Raw genomic sequence first — 17,149 nt, 5'->3', positions numbered from 1 at the left:
TGCTGACCAATCACAGAGTTTGCTACATTGATGGATTGACCATCAGAAGAACCATTTTATCTATATAAGGCGGGGTTTAAGGGTTGTTCTTCATCACTCTTGCGAACGACCTGTGGCTAGCACCTCCTTCGTTATGACTGATCACAAAGTACTTTGTTAATTCTTGATTTGTACAAGCAAAATAAATTTATTGAAACCGCCATCTCTTGACTATTCAAATCTACACAGTGCCACTACAATTCTGCCATTACACATCTTCAAACAAGTATTTCATTAACACCACCCATGCAACAGGAAGGGTCAGAGCAGCTTAATCAGTTCATCTACACTTCTCCCTTTAGGCCACGGGAACTCAAGAATCCCCCAACCTCCACACCCAACTAAGACCCTCTTGCTCTTAGTTAGGTATCATAAAACAACACCATAAATACCTTTAACCAACCGCTACATTCATTCTACAGAGTAAACCACACTACAGAGCCTCAGTTTCTTACATTCGACTGTCTATAACAAAGGAACTAACTTTTTACCGCTTAAAGAAACATAGATATTGTAACTATGTCAAAAACTGCCATAACAAAGCCCTACAGCTGGGACCTCTGTGTTAAAACCTTTAGCCAGGCTGGCAATCTCAGAGTTCATAGCAGGATCCACACTGGAGAGAAGCCCTACAGCTGTGTCCTCTGTGGTAAAACCTTTAGACAAGTTGGGAAATTAACAGTTCACCGCAGAATCCACACTGGAGAGAAGCCCTACAGCTGTGACCTCTGTGGTAAAACCTTTAGCCGGGCTGGCAATTTCAGAGTTCATAGCAGGATCCACACTGGAGAGAAGCCCTACAGCTGTGTCCTCTGTGGTAAAACCTTTAGACAAGTTGGGAAATTAACAGTTCACCGCAGAATCCACACAGGAGAAAAGCCCTACAGCTGTGACCTCTGTGGTAAAACCTTTAGCCGTGCTAGCAGTTACACTGACCACCCCAGGATCCACACTGGAGAGAAGCCCTACAGCTGTGACCTCTGTGGTAAAACCTTTAGCCAGACTGGCCATTTCAGAGCTCACTGCAGGACCCACACAGAAGAGAATATCTAAGCAGCACACATATTTTTTGTTTACTTCATTAAAGTTTCATGATCATGTTTATTTTGATTATTTAAATAAAGTCATATTTAGAGTCATTTTGACACCATACTTTCAGAGTCAAGTTCCTCTATGGATACAATGTTGTACAATGTAATATCATTTTTTGTTAAGTTTGGCAACTGAAGAGTTGAGATACACAACTCATTAATGATTTTCTCTTTTAGAGAGAATCATTGAGTGTCCCAGCTGTGAATGATTTTATGAGGCAAGACTTGCCCTCCAAAAACGTACCCATCAAGTTCGTTCAGCGTCAATGCACCCCTTCAGCCCCGTTATGCTGGTGTAGTGAGTGCTCGAGCCAAAGACACTGGACATCAGGTAATAAGCAATCGATGGGTTCTGCCGCCTCCTCATAAAAGGAATAAATATTTTGAATGGTAATTTTAATCTGCGATGACATAGCGACTTTCATTTATGTATAGGCAAAATACATTGAATGATGGAGAATGAAACATTATGGTCTTTGGTCAAATTTAAAATAAAGTTAAATCACCTGTGGCAGTTGTTTGTCGCTTGAATTCTGCTATCTCTGTCCTTGCCTGACGGCAAACAATACAAGTGTTTTCTTACCGAAATCAGTGATCCATAGAACAGATGAGCAAAACAGTGTGGCAAGAAACAACAAAAGTTACAATGGGTTTAGCACATTTGTTCTACTGAAATCACAAAACTCTTAGCATACACTTAACAAAAATCTGTGGATACTTTTTTCATTGCTTTCACACAGAATGCATTGAATCCAAACGAACTTAGACCAAACAAACATGTGTCTCTTTTTTACCATGTTTAATCATATAGCCTATAATTTTTAAGAAAACCAAATTACTATAAAGAGGAGTTGTATTTCAAATCAGTTTTTGTCAAAGTGTTTTGTGTTTCTCCAGTAAAAAAGAAACCTGAGAAACAAACACCTCTCACCAAATGATCAACATGATGTAAAGTGGCCCATTATGATAGACAAAATATTTCATTTATATGTGAAAGCTGCAGATGTCCTACTGGCCAATCATACTTGATCATGGGCGAAGACTAGACAGGGGAGACACATTTAGGCTCCAGAGAGACTACAGAGAGAGACTCAACCAGAGAGACTCAACCAGAGAGAGACTCAACCAGAAACAGCAGTAACCAGACAGAGGATCAACCAGAGAGAAACAAACTTCCAGAGACTAGATACAGGATCCAGAAAAACCAGACAGAAAACAAAGAGAGTGCTGAGTTATGGAGACACATCACTGTGACACATGTGGGAAGAGCCATTCCTCATCTAGTAACCTCAAGAAGCACATGATGATCCACACTGGAGAGAAGCCCTACAGCTGTGACCTTTGTGGTAAAACCTTTAGCCAGACTGACACTTTCAGGGCTCATAGCAGGATCCACACAGGAGAGAAGCCCTACAGCTGTGACCTCTGTGGTAAAACCTTTAGCCGGGCTGACAATTTCAGATTTCATAGCAGGATCCACACTGGAGAGAAGCCCTACAGCTGTGACCTCTGTGGTAAAACCTTTAGACAAGTTGGAAAATTAACAGTTCACCGCAGAATCCACACAGGAGAAAAGCCCTACAGCTGTGACCTCTGCGGTAAAACCTTTAGCCATGCTAGCAGTTACACAGTTCACCGCCGAATCCACACTGGAGAGAAGCCCTACAGCTGTGACCTCTGTAGTAAAACCTTTAGCCATGCTAGCAGTTACACAGTTCACAGCAGGATCCACACTGGAGAGAAGCCCTACAGCTGTGACTTCTGTGATAAAACTTTTAGACAGGCTGGCCATTTCAGAGCTCACTGCAGGACCCACACAGAAGAGAATATCTAAGCAGCACACACATTTTTAATTTTTGTTTACTTTATTATAGTTTCATGATCATGTTTTTTTGATTATCTAAATGAAGTCTTATTTAGAGTCATTTTGACACCATACTTTCAGAGTCAAGTTCCTCTATGGATACAATGTTGTACAATGTAATATCATTTTTTGTTAAGTTTGGCAACTGAAGTGTTGAGATACACAACTCATTAATGATTTTCTTTTTAGAGAGAATCACTGAGTGTCCCATGTGAAGGATTTTATTTACATTTACATTTATTCATTTAGCAGATGCTTTTATCCAAAGCGACTTCCAAGAAACATCGCGAGTACCCAAAACATGAAGCACACATTGTGAACAACCAAAGTAAGTGCCAAAGGGAAGAACCATAGGAGCATGTAGTTAAACAAGTTACAATTAAACAACATGAACCGCTATAAGTGCAAGTGTACCTGTGGAAAAAAGCAAGCAACAGTAATAACAATTATATATCACAGCGAGAACAAAAATTTAAAACAGTTACCACTAACCACAAGAGCAACAAGTCTCTAAGCAAGAGTCATTGTGATCCTTGAGGAAACTGACATCGGGTCAAGCGAACCATTCCTAAGTACCGTTGTACTCCCGGAACAAGTGCGTCTTGAGCCTTTTCTTGAAGGTGGAGAGACAGTCAGTATCTCTGATGGAGGTGGGGAGTTGATTCCACCACTGGGGGGCCAGACAGGAGAAGAGCTTGTGTTGGGACCGGGCAGTCTTGAGCGGTGGGACCACCAGGCGGTTGTCTGAAGAAGACCGTAGGTGGCGGGTGGGGGTGTAAGGCTGCAGGAGAGACTTGATGTAGACGGGTGCAGTCCCGTTCACTGCTCGGAAGGTCAATACCAGGGTCTTGAATCTGATACGGGCCATGATAGGTAGCCAGTGGAGAGACATGAGGAGCGGGGTAACATGGGAGCGTCTGGGTAGACCAGGCGGGCCGCTGCGTTCTGAATCCTCTGAAGAGGGCGGGTTGCACATTTTATGAGGCAAGTCTTGCCCCCAACAAATGTACCCATGAAGTTCATTCAGCGTCAATTTTCCCCTTCAGCCCTGTTATGCTGGTGTAGTGAGTGCCTGAGCCAAGGACACTGGACATCAGGTAATAAGCAATAACAATAGATTCATCATAAAAGGAATAAATATTTCGAATTCTAATTTTAATCTACGATGACATTGCAAGGTTCATTTATGTAGAGGCAAAATACATTGAATGATGGAGAATAAAACATTGTGTGACAAGAAACGCTGTCACGCTACACGCACGGGAGAGTGTCAAAGCAAGCACAGGCTACTTTTCTTGCTTGCACTGGCAGACAAGTGAGCGGGTGTGTCGAATACAACGGTAACTTACCAGGGCTGTCTGCCAATATATAGTCTACCCAATAACAGGCCAGAGTAAAACCTTTAAATATTCCCTTTGCATGTACATGTTTGCCCCTTTTTGTGCTTTGTAGCTATGCCACCCAAGAAGAAGAAAGGAGACTTTTTCATAAAGCAGAGTGTAAGTCAGGCAAAATAACTAGTGACACAAACAAACTAGCAGTGGTAGTGACCAAGCTTCCAAATGCAGATTCTACTGTGGAAAATAGTATTAACTGGTGATAGTATATGTTACCAGGGGTGTTGTAAGACATAAAGCCCTACTGGTGCACAGGCCCTTATTCATATCCCTTTTGTTTCTTACAGGCTTGCTGCGCACACTACTAGGTTATAGAAACTCGCCTTGCTTAACCCACTATACAACAGTTCAATAACGCAATTTTGATATCAACTTTGGGAGGGACATCAATAGTTAATGCGAGTGTTGAGCACAAATACTGTTTTTTGAGCTTCATGTTATATTGTTTTTATGTTTTAGTCAAAATAAGATGATCGGTAGGCCTATCATTTCAGTTTCGTAATGTCACAGTAGCCTACCTCAATTCTGACTTGTTTGCCGAGTCCGACACCTGGACTTCTGTGTGCGTGCTGCAGTGGCTATTTGGCAAGCTCAGAAGAGCGCACTGACATGGAATTCTGTGGGCATCGGTTTGTGTTTTCGGTTAAACTTTGACTTTGATTCAGCTTTGATTTTACAAGCGTCGATTGGGATACTGCGTTTATTTTTCCAGGATTATCAATCTAAATGAATGCACTAACTAATAAAATAAATTGTTAACACTCAAACTTTAGATTTTACTGGGGCACAGCAGATTCAGTAAAAAAGGGTCTAACGACGCCCCTGTATGTTACCCCGGATATTGTTACAGCTAAACCTAGCTTCTGTAATCTTTTAACCAAGGTTAGGACAGGAGTATTGATTAGGGATGTGCAGCACGGATAGTCGCATAGAAGTCGCGCTATCATGATAGGATGCTGTTACCAAGTCACTGAATGTTAATCTGTAGTAAATTGAATATATTTTTTTATGTAAATATGTATACGGATATTTAATTAGACGACCAGTCATTAAACCTAGCATTAGTTGGACAATGTGCAGCTAAATTGAAGCCAGTAAGCATCATACTAAGCGTTCACAACTTTACATGTTTTTTAATGTTGGTGCTAAACTAAACATGAGCTGGACACACTGGATAGATCTCAAATGTTGGCTGGGAAAGTTAAGCGAATAAATAAAAAATATATGGATCTTTCACTCTAGAGTGTATTATTTACTGCCAGCTTTCATTTCGAATGAAAACTACTAAGTATATTGAGTGATTTCGCGGCAGTTCCCTGCCATTTAGCTGCACATTGTCCAACTAATGCTAGGTTTAATGACTGGTCGTCTAATTAAATATCCGAATACATATTTACATAAAAAAATCTATTCAACTTACTACGACTCTTATCCATTAATTTATACTGTTAAGAGTGTGCTAACCGAATAATCTTTAAATGTTGCATTAAAGATACATGCCCATGTATATTTTGAACTACTTACCAAATGACTCGCCATTGAAATCATCAGCATTCTAGTTTTGTTCTTATTCGCTGACGTTCTTTGTGATAGACAGACGAAAATGTCCGATGATACTAGACACATAAATGGCTATATTTGATTGGCTTAGATGGTTTTGGGAGCAGTGTTCCCGCGTTCTTCTACGGAGACACAAAACCTTTTTTTACAAGTATACAAATCTTTTTCTTCTACGGAGACACAAAACTTTTTTTTACAAGTACACAAATCTTTTTTGCAAGTACACAAATCTTGCCTTCTTCTACGGAGACACAGCTTTTTTTTGCAAGTACACGAATCGTTTTCTACAGACACAAATCTTTTTTGCAAGTTATGAAGATTGACTCACAAAAATACAGCCCATCCTCAGATTTTTACTCAATAAAAAAAAACAAAAGCCATGTCACTGTGTTCTGTTTAGGAAGCTGGATGAACGAAGGTAAAGTCAAGTACCCTTCAGAAGGTGAGTCAGGCTTCTCTGTGTGAATGTAAATTCAACATGAAGAATGATAACATTTCTCGATGTCATGTTCTGGTATACATGCCTCTGAGGCCAACACAAAACCCCTCTTCTAGAACATTTTAAATTGCTGGGACGGGACGTGTATCACTGCACTTTATGAAAACGATTTATTCCACTAGTTATATCGGAGTACAGTGTGGTTGCGTGCATTACCACAGTCTACCACTAGATGGCAGCGGTAGCCTGTGCTGCACCACTCGGTAGTAAATCAAGACAGCCACATACTATTTTGTTTTTGGTCTGATGATCCACTCATCAGTCCTATCGTGATGGGTCCGCGACTTAATGTGTGATTATGCAACAGATGCTCATGTAGGCCTACTCACTGACAACTCATTGAGAATCTATTCTGTGAATTATATTCATAGGCAACACTCACACACCAATTTAAGTTGTACATTTACATTACATTTAGTCATTTTGCAGACGCTCTTATCCAGAGCGACTTACAGTAAGTACAGGGACATTCCCCCGAGGCAAGTAGGGTGAAGTGCCTTGCCCAAGGACACAACATCATTTGGCACGGGAATTGAACTGGCAACCTTCAGATTACTAGCCCGATTCCCTAACCGCTCAGCCATCTGACTCTCCAAGTTGTAAAACTACATTGTGATCTTCGCAGGTGTGCGCCAGCCGCCAGACCGTTATGTAACTCTGACTTTTGATGTAAAGGGTCAACAACAATATGGCTCATTGATAGCTAATTTTCCTGGCAGGACTACGCTGTCTCACGAAATGTAACTATAATGATTTAACACAAATATTGCAGTCATTCAAGGCATTCTGTGTGAAAGCAATGAAAAAAGTATCCACAGTTTAATTCACAGACTTGTGTTAAGTGTGTGTTAAGAGTTTTGTGATTTCAGTACGAACAAATGTGCTAAACCAATTGTAATTCTTTGTTGTTCCTTGACAGTTTTGCTAATCTGTTTTCGATAGGTCACCGATTTCGGTACAACACCTGTATTGTTTGCAGTCTCAGGCAAGGGCAAAAATTACAGAATTCAAACGACAAACAACTGCCACAGGTGATTTTACTTTATTTTCAATTTGACCAAATACCACAATGTTTTATTCTCCATCATTCAATGTATTTTGCCTATACATAAATGAACCTTGCAATGTCATCGTAGATTAAAATTACAATTCAAAATATGTATTCCTTTTATGATGAATCTATTGCTATTGCTTATTACCTGATGTCCAGTGTCCTTGGCTCAGGCACTCACTACACCAGCATAACGGGGCTGAAGGGGAGCATTGACGCTGAACGAACTTCATGGGTACGTTTGTTGGGGGCAAGTCTTGCCTCATAAAATCATTCACAGCTGGGACACTCAATGATTCTCTCTAAAAGAGAAAATCATTAATGAGTTGTGTATCTCAAAATTCAGTTTCCCAACTTAACAAAAAATGATATTACATTGTACAACATTGTATCCATAGAGGAACTTGACTCTGAAAGTATGGTGTCAAAATGACTCTAAATCTCCCAGCATGTGCAACCCGCCCTCTTCAGAGGATTCAGAACGCGGCGGCCCGCCTGGTCTACAATCTACCCAGACGCTCCCATGTTACCCCGCTCCTCATGTCTCTCCACTGGCTACCTATCATGGCCCGTATCAGATTCAAGACCCTGGTATTGACCTTCCGAGCAGTGAACGGGACTGCACCCGTCTACATCAAGTCTCTCCTGCAGCCTTACACCCCCACCCGCCACCTACGGTCTTCTTCAGACAACCGCCTGGTGGTCCCACCGCTCAAGACCGCCCGGTCCCAACACAAGCTCTTCTCCTGTCTGGCCCCCCAGTGGTGGAATCAACTCCCCACCTCCATCAGAGACACTGACTGTCTCTCCACCTTCAAGAAAAGGCTCAAGACGCACTTGTTCCGGGAGTACAACGGTACTTAGGAACGGTTCGCTTGACCCGATGTTAGTTTCCTCAAGGATCACAATGACTCTTGCTTAGAGACTTGTTGCTCTTGTGGTTAGTGGTAACTAATTTAAATTTTTGGTTCTCGCTGTGATATATTGTTTTATTACTGTTGCTTGCTTTTTTCCACAGGTACACTTGCACTTATAGCTGTTCATGTTGTTTGGTTGTGACTTGTTTAACTACATGCTCTTATGGTTCTTCCCTTTGGCACTTACTTTGGTTGTTCACAATGTGTGCTTCATGTTTTGGCTACTCGCGATGTTTTTTGGCTATCTTGTTGTTATGATCAGTGGCCTATGCACTTTGTAAAGCTCTCTCTTGGAAGTCGCTTTGGATAAAAGCGTCTGCTAAATGAATAAATGTAAATGTAAATAAGACTTCATTTAGATAATCAAAAAAACATGATCATGAAACTATAATAAAATAAGCAAAGATTAAAAATGTGTGTGCTGCTTAGATATTCTCTTCTGTGTGGGTCCTGCAGTGAGCTCTGAAATGGCCAGCCTGTCTAAAAGTTTTATCACAGAAGTCACAGCTGTAGGGCTTCTCTCCAGTGTGGATTCGGCGGTGAACTGTGTAACTGCTAGCATGGCTAAAGGTTTTACCACAGAGGTCACAGCTGTAGGGCTTTTCTCCTGTGTGGATTCTGCGGTGAACTGTTAATTTCCCAACTTGTCTAAAGGTTTTACCACCTGGGAGTCAGGTGGCTGAGCGGTGAGGGAGTCGGGCTAGTAATCCGAAGGTTGCCAGTTCGGTTCCCGGTCATGCCAACTGACGTTGTGTCCTTGGGCAAGGCACTTCACCCTACTTGCCTCGGGGGAATGTCCCTGTACTTACTGTAAGTCGCTCTGGATAAGAGCGTCTGCTAAATGACTAAATGTAAATGTAAATGTACCACAGAGGTCACAGCTGTAGGGCTTCTCTCCAGTGTGGATCCTGCTATGAAATCTGAAATTGTCAGCCCAGCTAAAGGTTTTACCACAGAGGTCACAGCTGTAGGGCTTCTCTCCAGTGTGGATCCTGCTATGAGCTCCGAGATTGCCAGCCTGGCTAAAGGTTTGACCACAGAGGTCACAGCTGTAGGGCTTCTCTCCAGTGTGGATCCTGCTATGAAATCTGAAATTGTCAGCCCGGCTAAAGGTTTTACCACAGAGGTCACAGCTGTAGGGCTTCTCTCCAGTGTGGATTCTGCGGTGAGTAGTCAATCCCCCAGTTTGTCTAAAGGTTTTACCATAAAGGTCACAGCTGTAGGGCTTCTCTCCTGTGTGGATCATCATGTGCTTCTTGAGGTTACTAGATGAGGAATGGCTCTTCCCACATGTGTCACAGTGATGTGTCTCCATAACTCAGCTCTCTCTTTGTTTTCTGTCTGGTTTCTCTGGATCCTGTATCTAGTCTCTGGAAGCTTGTCTCTCTCTGGTTGATCCTCTGTCTGGTTACTGCTGTTTCTGGTTGAGTCTCTCTGGTTGAGTCTCTCTCTGTAGCCTCTCTGGTTGAGTGTCTGTATTCTCTCTGGAGCCTTAACCCTCGTGCTGCCTTCGGGTCACATGACCCAAAGGTTCATAACGAACCATCGTTGTGTTTACCCAATTTTATCCAATACAAAAACAAATTAAAATAATTTTCTTTTAACCTTTGCAATGTGGGGGGTCTGAGACAGCCTAGCTGTTAAAAGAAAATGCTTCACTTTGTCTTTGTATGCTGTAAATCTTTCGCAATACGACGGTGGGTCACAATGACTGATGGGTCAGAATGACCCGAAGATAACACAAGTGTTAAGGAGTTTTCTCTGTCTAGTCTCCGCCCATGATTGAGTATAATTGGCCAGTAGGAGATCTGCGGCTTTCACATATGAATGACATCTTTTGTCTGTCATAATGGGCCACTTTGCATATGTAATGTTGATCATTCGGTGAGAGGTGTATGTTTCTCAGGTTCATTTTTACTGGAGAAACACAAAACACTGTGACAGAACTTATTTGGCATACAACTCCTCTTTATAGTAATTTGGATTTCTTCAAAATTATAGGTATATGATTAGACATGGTAAAAAAGAGACACATGTTCGTTTTACAGGAGAAATAAAACCACAGAGACATATCGGTCTGCGTTTATATTCCATTTATTTGATTATCTTAATTTATCTTTTTCATCCTGCAAATTTACTGATCACTGATCTGTTGGTCTAAGATGATTCATATGAAATGTTCCAAAAAAGGTGAAAATGTTTTGTGAACACAAAGTCCAGGTTTGCGAAATAATATTTATAAAAGGAACCTTAAGGTTCCTACATTTATCATCCAGTAAGAGAGGACCTGTCTTTAAAGACCAGACGCCCAACACACACAGGATGGCCTCCTTTCGCATTTACCAACTATTACGAACATTGACTCACAAAAATACTGCCCATCCTCAGATTTGTACTCAATAAAGAAACTAAAGCCACGTCACTGGGTTCTGTTTATGAAGCTGGATGAACGAAGGTAAAGTCTTACCCTTCAGAAAGTGAATCAGGCTTCTATGTGTGAATGTAAATTCAGCATGAAGAATGCTAACATGTCTCGATGTCATGTTCTGGTATACATGCCTCTGAGGCCAACACAAAACCCTTCTTCTAGAACATTTTAAATTGCTGCGACGGGACATGTATCACTGCACTTTGTGAAAACGATGTATTCCACTCGTCATATTGGAGTACAGTGTGGTTACGTGCATTACCACAGTCTACCACGGGATAGCAGTGGTAGCCTGTGCTGCACCACTCGGTAGTAAATGAAGGCCTATCGTGATCAGTCAGCGACTTAATGTGTGATTATGCAACAGATGCTCATGTAGGCCTACTCACTGACAACTCATTAAGAATCTATTCTGTGCTGTGAATTATATTCATAGGCAACACTAACAAACCAATGTATATTGAAAGTCTACATTGTGATCCTCCAGGCTCCAGGTGTGCGCCAGCCGCCAGCCCGTTATGTAAATCTGACTTTTGAGTTAAAGGGTCAAAAACAATACCGATCCTCGATAGCTAATTTTTCTGGCAGGACCTGACTCACAAAATATGAGCCAGTGAGCCTTTTATGAGGAGGCGGCAGAACCCACCGATTGCTTATTACCTGATGTCCAGTGTCTTTGGCTCGAGCACTCACGACACCAGCATAACGGGGCTGAAGGGGTGCATTGACGCTGAACAAACTTTATGGGTACGTTTGTTGGGGGCAAGTCTTGCCTCATAAAATCATTCACAGCTGGGACACATGGTTCTCTACAAGGGCGTAGGGTTTACTTTGACATTGGGGGGACATATTGACCCGACATCTTCCTTGTCACACTTTCAAAATAAAAGTTCCAAATTTACAGTTTTTGTCCCTATGGTATGTAGGCTATTTTTTGGGTGATACACATGCAGCATTTTCCAATATTGAGGGGGACACACCCCCCCCCCCCCCAATTCCTATGCCACCAACACCCTGTTAACCACATTAACTGCATCACTCGACACTCTCTGTCCCCTGTCAACCAGGCCTGTACGATCTTCTCCCTCCTGTCCGTGGCTCACGGATGTTATTCGTGAAGAACGGTCCATCCTTCGGGCAGCTGAGAGGAGATGACGCAAGTCCTAAGACGGTCTGGACCTTGATAAATATCACTCCCTCCTCAAATCCTTCTCTGCCCGCATAACTGATGCTAAAACCCACTACTTCCTGAACAAAATTAACTCTGCTTCAAACTCCCACAAAAAAATTTTCTACCTTCTCCACCCTTCTTAACCTACCTCCCCCACCCCCTCCCTCCACCCTGACAGCAGACGACTTCTCCTCCTTCTTTGAGAAAAAAGTTGCTGACATTAGCAGTCTGTTCCCTGAACCCACCTTTCCTACCCACTCACCCTCCATGACTGACCCAACTAAATGTCTAATCTCTTTCTCTCCCCTGTCCGAGGCAGAGATCTCTGACCTCATTCTCTCTCATCGCCCCACCTCCTGTCCCCTTGATCCAGTTCCCTCCCCTCTCTTTCAAACCATCTACCCTCCATCATAACCTTTCTTCTCCATGTCCTTAACTCTTGTCTTACTTCCGGCACTTTCCCCTCTGCCTTCAAACAGGCCAGAGGTAGCCCTCTACTCAAAAAACCCTCCCTTAACCCAGCCATCCTCCAGAACTACAGACCAGTGTCACTGCTACGCTTCTTTTCAAAAACAATTGAACGCGCTGTATCTGACCAACTGTCAAACTTTCTCTCTTAGAACAACCTGCTCGACCCCAACCAATCGGTCTTCAAGACTGGCCACTCCAAAGAAACCGCCCTCTGACACTGACTGTCTCTCCACCTTCAAGAAAAGGCTCAAGACGCACTTGTTCCGGGAGTACAATGGTAATTAGGAATGATTGGCTGGACCTGATGTTAGTTTCCTCCAGGATCACAATGACTCTTATTGAGAGACTTGTTGCTCTTGTTGGTTAGTTGTAACTGACTTAAAACTATTGTACTTGCTGTGTAATATATTTTTGTTGCTTGCTTTTTTTCAAAGGTACAACCTTGCACTTTTTTAGATTCATGTGGTTAAATTGTTTAATTGTAACTTGTTCAACTACATGCTCTTATGGTTCTTCCCTTTGGGACTTATTTATTTAGTTTTCACAATGTATGCTTCATGTTTTGGCTACCCACAATGTTTGGGGCTATCTCGTTGTTATGATCAGTGACCTATGCACTTTTGTAAAGCTCTCTTTTGGAAGTTGCTTTGGATAAAAGCGTCTGCTAAATGCATAAATGTAAATGTAATGTAAAAAGAGAATTATTAATGAGTTGTGTATCTCAACACTTCAGTTGCAAAACGTAATAAAAAATAATATTACATTGTATCCCTAGAGGAACTTGACCCTGAAGGCATGATGTCAAAAATGAAGACTTTAATTAGATAATCAAAAAAACATGATCATGAAACTATAAACACTATAATAAAGTAAACAACAATAATAAAAAAGATCTTCTCTTCTGTGTGGGTCCTGCAGTGATGTCTGAGACTGCCAGTCTAGCTAAAGGTTTTATCACAGAGGTCACAGCTGTAGGGCTTCTCTCCAGTGTGGATTCTGCGGTGAGCTGTCAATTTCCCAGTCTGTCTAAAGGTTTTATCACAGAGGTCACAGTTGTATGGCTTCTCTCCTGTGTGGATTCTGCAGTGAACTGTGAAACTGCTATGCTTGCTAAAGGTTTTACCACAGAGGTCAGAGCTGTAGGGCTTCTCTCCAGTGTGGATTCTGCGGTGATCTGTGAAACTGCTAGCACGGCTAAAGGTTTTACCACAGAGGTCACAGCTGTAGGGCTTCTCTCCAGTGTGGATTCTGCGGTGAGCTGTCAAATCCCCAGTCTGTCTAAAGGTTTTACCACAGAGGTCACAGCTGTAGGCTTCTCTCCAGTGTGAATTCTGCGGTGAACTGTGAAATTGCTATACCTGCTAAAGGTTTTACCACAGAGGTCACAGCTGTAGGGCTTCTCTCCAGTGTGAATTCTACGGTGAGCTGTCAATTCCCAATTCTGTTGAAAGGTTTTATCACAGAGGTCACAGCTGTAGGGCTTCTCTCCAGTGTGGATTCTGCGGTGAGCTGTCAATTTCCCAGTCTGTCTAAAGGTTTTATCACAGAGGTCACAGTTGTATGGCTTCTCTCCTGTGTGGATTCTGCGGTGAACTGTGAAACTGCTATGCTTGCTAAAGGTTTTACCACAGAGGTCACAGCTGTAGGGCTTCTCTCCAGTGTGGATTCTGCGGTGAGCTGTCAAATCCCCAGTCTGTCTAAAGGTTTTACCACAGATGTCACAGCTGTAGGGCTTCTCTCCAGTGTGGATTCTGCGGTGATCTGTGAAACTGCTAGCACGGCTAAAGGTTTTACCACAGAGGTCACAGCTGTAGGGCTTCTCTCCAGTGTGGATTCTGCGGTGAGCTGTCAAATCCCCAGTCTGTCTAAAGGTTTTACCACAGAGGTCACAGCTGTAGGGCTTCTCTCCAGTGTGAATTCTGCGGTGAACTGTGTAGCGGGGTTTGCTCGTTTAAGATTATCAATACTTAATTTATAATAAAGTATGTAGTTCTTGGGGCACCACCTCTTATTGTTAAAGGGATAGAGGAAACCTTATTGAATAATATTGAAATAATAGCCTTTGTAATAATCAGTCTAATCTTAAGTAGTGAATTCTATGAAAGTAGAGCAGATCAGATAACGTGAGGGATAACGCGAGTATTATAAACAATGATTTATTTAAGGAAATGTAATTATAATGAACAAATACCAGAGAAGTTATAGGTTAGTTGAAAGTGAGTTGAATTGAACTGTATACAGTAGGTCCTAAACTATGATGAGGGTTGGTACAAGATGGTAGGTTGCGAGCGCGTGGGGAGGGGGAAGAGAGAGAGAGAGAGATAGGCTTCTGGAATCAAACGTAACAAATTAAATCACAATATGCCAATGTTCACAAGTAAGAAATGTAGCAATATCGCAGTTACTGTTGTCAGTTTGAAGAAGAAGAGTCAAAGTTCCGTTTGTCGTTGTCAAAGGTTAGAGCAAAGGAATCTTTCGTTCAAGTTCCTAGTGGTCCAGTGAGTTGCTGATTGAGAAGGATAGGTCAGATGTGTCGCGAACACTTCCGGTGAATCCTTGCGAAAAAGCGAGGATTGCTTGTGCGTCGAGGTTTTATAATCCTTGCGAAAGAGGGGTATCCTTTTGGAGGTGAACTCTTTGATTGGTCAGTTACTCCCACCTGGGCGTCCATCCTGAGATTGACGTATGGGTGTGAAGTGGTTGATAACTTTTCAGAGTTCAGCTATTTCAAATGTCCATGTATTGCTTATACTTCAAAATATAACAATACAACATTCATAAATGGTTTAGTTTGTAGATTCGAATCATTTTGATATCAAGATTGACTGATTTATCATAACAGGAAAGGAAGTTACATTAAAACATCAAATTATATCAACACAGCATTAAAGGGAAAGCATACATTATAACACATCAACTACTGTCATTGAAATAGTGTCCCTGAGCCATGTAGTCCTTGAGAATATGTTTGTAAATCCAGAAAAGTTAGTTCTTCCTTAAAATCCTTTGTCTCCATACTGTAAGGCCATTTTGGTCTACCTTTTGACCCCATGCTGGGCCAGAAGCTTTGAAGCTCCTGCTCTGGAGATAAGGACAAAGGGGGAAAACCCCCTTTCTCCTTGTCGGGGGTAGGGGAAAGGTGTGATGGTACGTGGTTTGTCTGTTGGCTCTGCTACATATCCCCCTGCTGGCAACGTCCGATGACTCGACGTCGTTGGGCTGTTGGCACGTAAGAAGAGCAGAGAAAAGACAAACACGACACTACGACAGCATTTCAACTGTAAACATTGGCATTAGTGGACACTAAACAATGTAGGAATCAATGGGCGCTAACTTGGGTCTTATTACTAAGTTTCTTAGAATGAAAGGAAAGAAAAGAGATAGAAGTGGAAGTGGGTGCCTTGACTTCCTGGAGTCATGGTCTTATTTGTCAGGGGCCAGGGAAGGTGGCTTATGCGGCGGTAGCTCTAAGGCATTCCTTTTGACAGTACCTCAAAGTAAATCATGTTGGGTTTCTGGTAACAGATTTAAGAAATAAAAATATTGGTAGATTGGTGGAGCCATATTCGTCTTGTGACGGTGTTTGCCTATTATTTTGGTTTAAAGGAGGGTTTGTTTTTGTGACTTTGAGACACTTTGGTCAAGGCACCTGTTGTGCACCTGTTTCATCAGCAGTTTGACAGGGTCAGGTTGCTGGTATAAGGCCTGGCCTGTTGTCCGCGAGTAGCTGTGTTTTCTTCCGGGGGTTGTGCCACCTTGTCACAGTTGGCGTGCTTCTTCTGGGATGCTTGTTGGCCATGGTAGGTTTTCCTACTTTCTGCACTCTCATCCAGTTGGCATCATGTGACTTCTTTTGGACTTGTGATGCTTCTCGTCGCAGGTGGGTTTCTGATGGCAGCCGACGGTCATGGCGTTGTGCTGATTCTCTTTGAACCTTGTGTCTCGATGGGTGAGTGGCGTAGCTCTGGGGCGGTCTGGAACGGCCATCTAACCCATGGATCGGGTCCTCTTCTGAGAGATGTGGATCAGACATGGGATGTTCCCCCCCTTCCACTGTGAAGACTGTGTTCTGGACTTCAGGGTGAGGCAGTGGATAGGGCTTCTTGACGTGGGTCCACATCTTGTTTCGTTTGAAGTCAATGAGGGGTTCCAGTCTGTTGAGTAGATCGTGTCCAATCAGCAGTTTTTCGGTCTCAAGCGGTGAGACATGGATGGGGTGGATTAGGGACATTTCCCCAAATGTTAGCTTCAAGTACAGTGTCTCTGTGACTGGAGCTTTGTTTTGGGTGAAGCTTGTGATGTTGAATTCACTATCTTCACTTTTAATCCATCTTCTGTTTGATCTGGCTATTTCTTTTAGCTGAGCGGCCAAGGTGGGTGCAATCAGGCAGATTTCTGCACCCGTGTCCAGCAATCCTTCGCAGGGCACTTCATCTTCAAGTGTGATTGGGACATAGCTTCGGTTAGCTCTTCCTTTTCTGGAAATCACACCCAGAAATGTGTGTAACTGTGGGGCTTGTTTGTGTGTTGTTGTTTCTGGAGGTTGTCTTCTTGTGGGTTTGTGGTGTTTTTGGGTCCTCTTCCCTTTCTTCCATCCAATGGGGAGCATTTGAGGTGTGTTTTCCGTGTTGGGGCCTTCTAGTCATGCTGGGTCTGACGGA

At 42.6% G+C, this 17,149-nt stretch overlaps 1 protein-coding gene across 1 annotated transcript in view; it reads right to left on the bottom strand.

Annotated features, from left to right (window-relative positions):
• LOC136938472 (zinc finger protein 208-like) overlaps positions 1 to 16,719 on the bottom strand; it is a 129,760-nt gene extending 113,041 nt beyond the window's left edge. The window contains exons 1-5 of the mRNA XM_067231700.1: positions 16,244 to 16,719; positions 13,847 to 14,353; positions 12,475 to 12,480; positions 9,289 to 9,683; positions 8,880 to 9,082 (exon numbers count right to left, since the gene is read on the bottom strand). Coding sequence (XP_067087801.1) covers positions 8,880 to 9,082; positions 9,289 to 9,683; positions 12,475 to 12,480; positions 13,847 to 14,353; positions 16,244 to 16,719 — 1,587 coding nt within the window. The remainder of the gene's footprint in view (positions 1 to 8,879; positions 9,083 to 9,288; positions 9,684 to 12,474; positions 12,481 to 13,846; positions 14,354 to 16,243) is intronic.
• Between the last annotated feature and the right edge of the window lie 430 nt (positions 16,720 to 17,149).

This window comes from Osmerus mordax, chromosome 3 (genome assembly GCF_038355195.1).
Source record: "Osmerus mordax isolate fOsmMor3 chromosome 3, fOsmMor3.pri, whole genome shotgun sequence".
Classification (NCBI taxonomy): Eukaryota; Metazoa; Chordata; class Actinopteri; order Osmeriformes; family Osmeridae; genus Osmerus; species Osmerus mordax.
The sequence above is the reverse complement of the archived record's forward strand: the minus strand, read 5'-3'. Positions and strand labels throughout refer to the sequence as shown.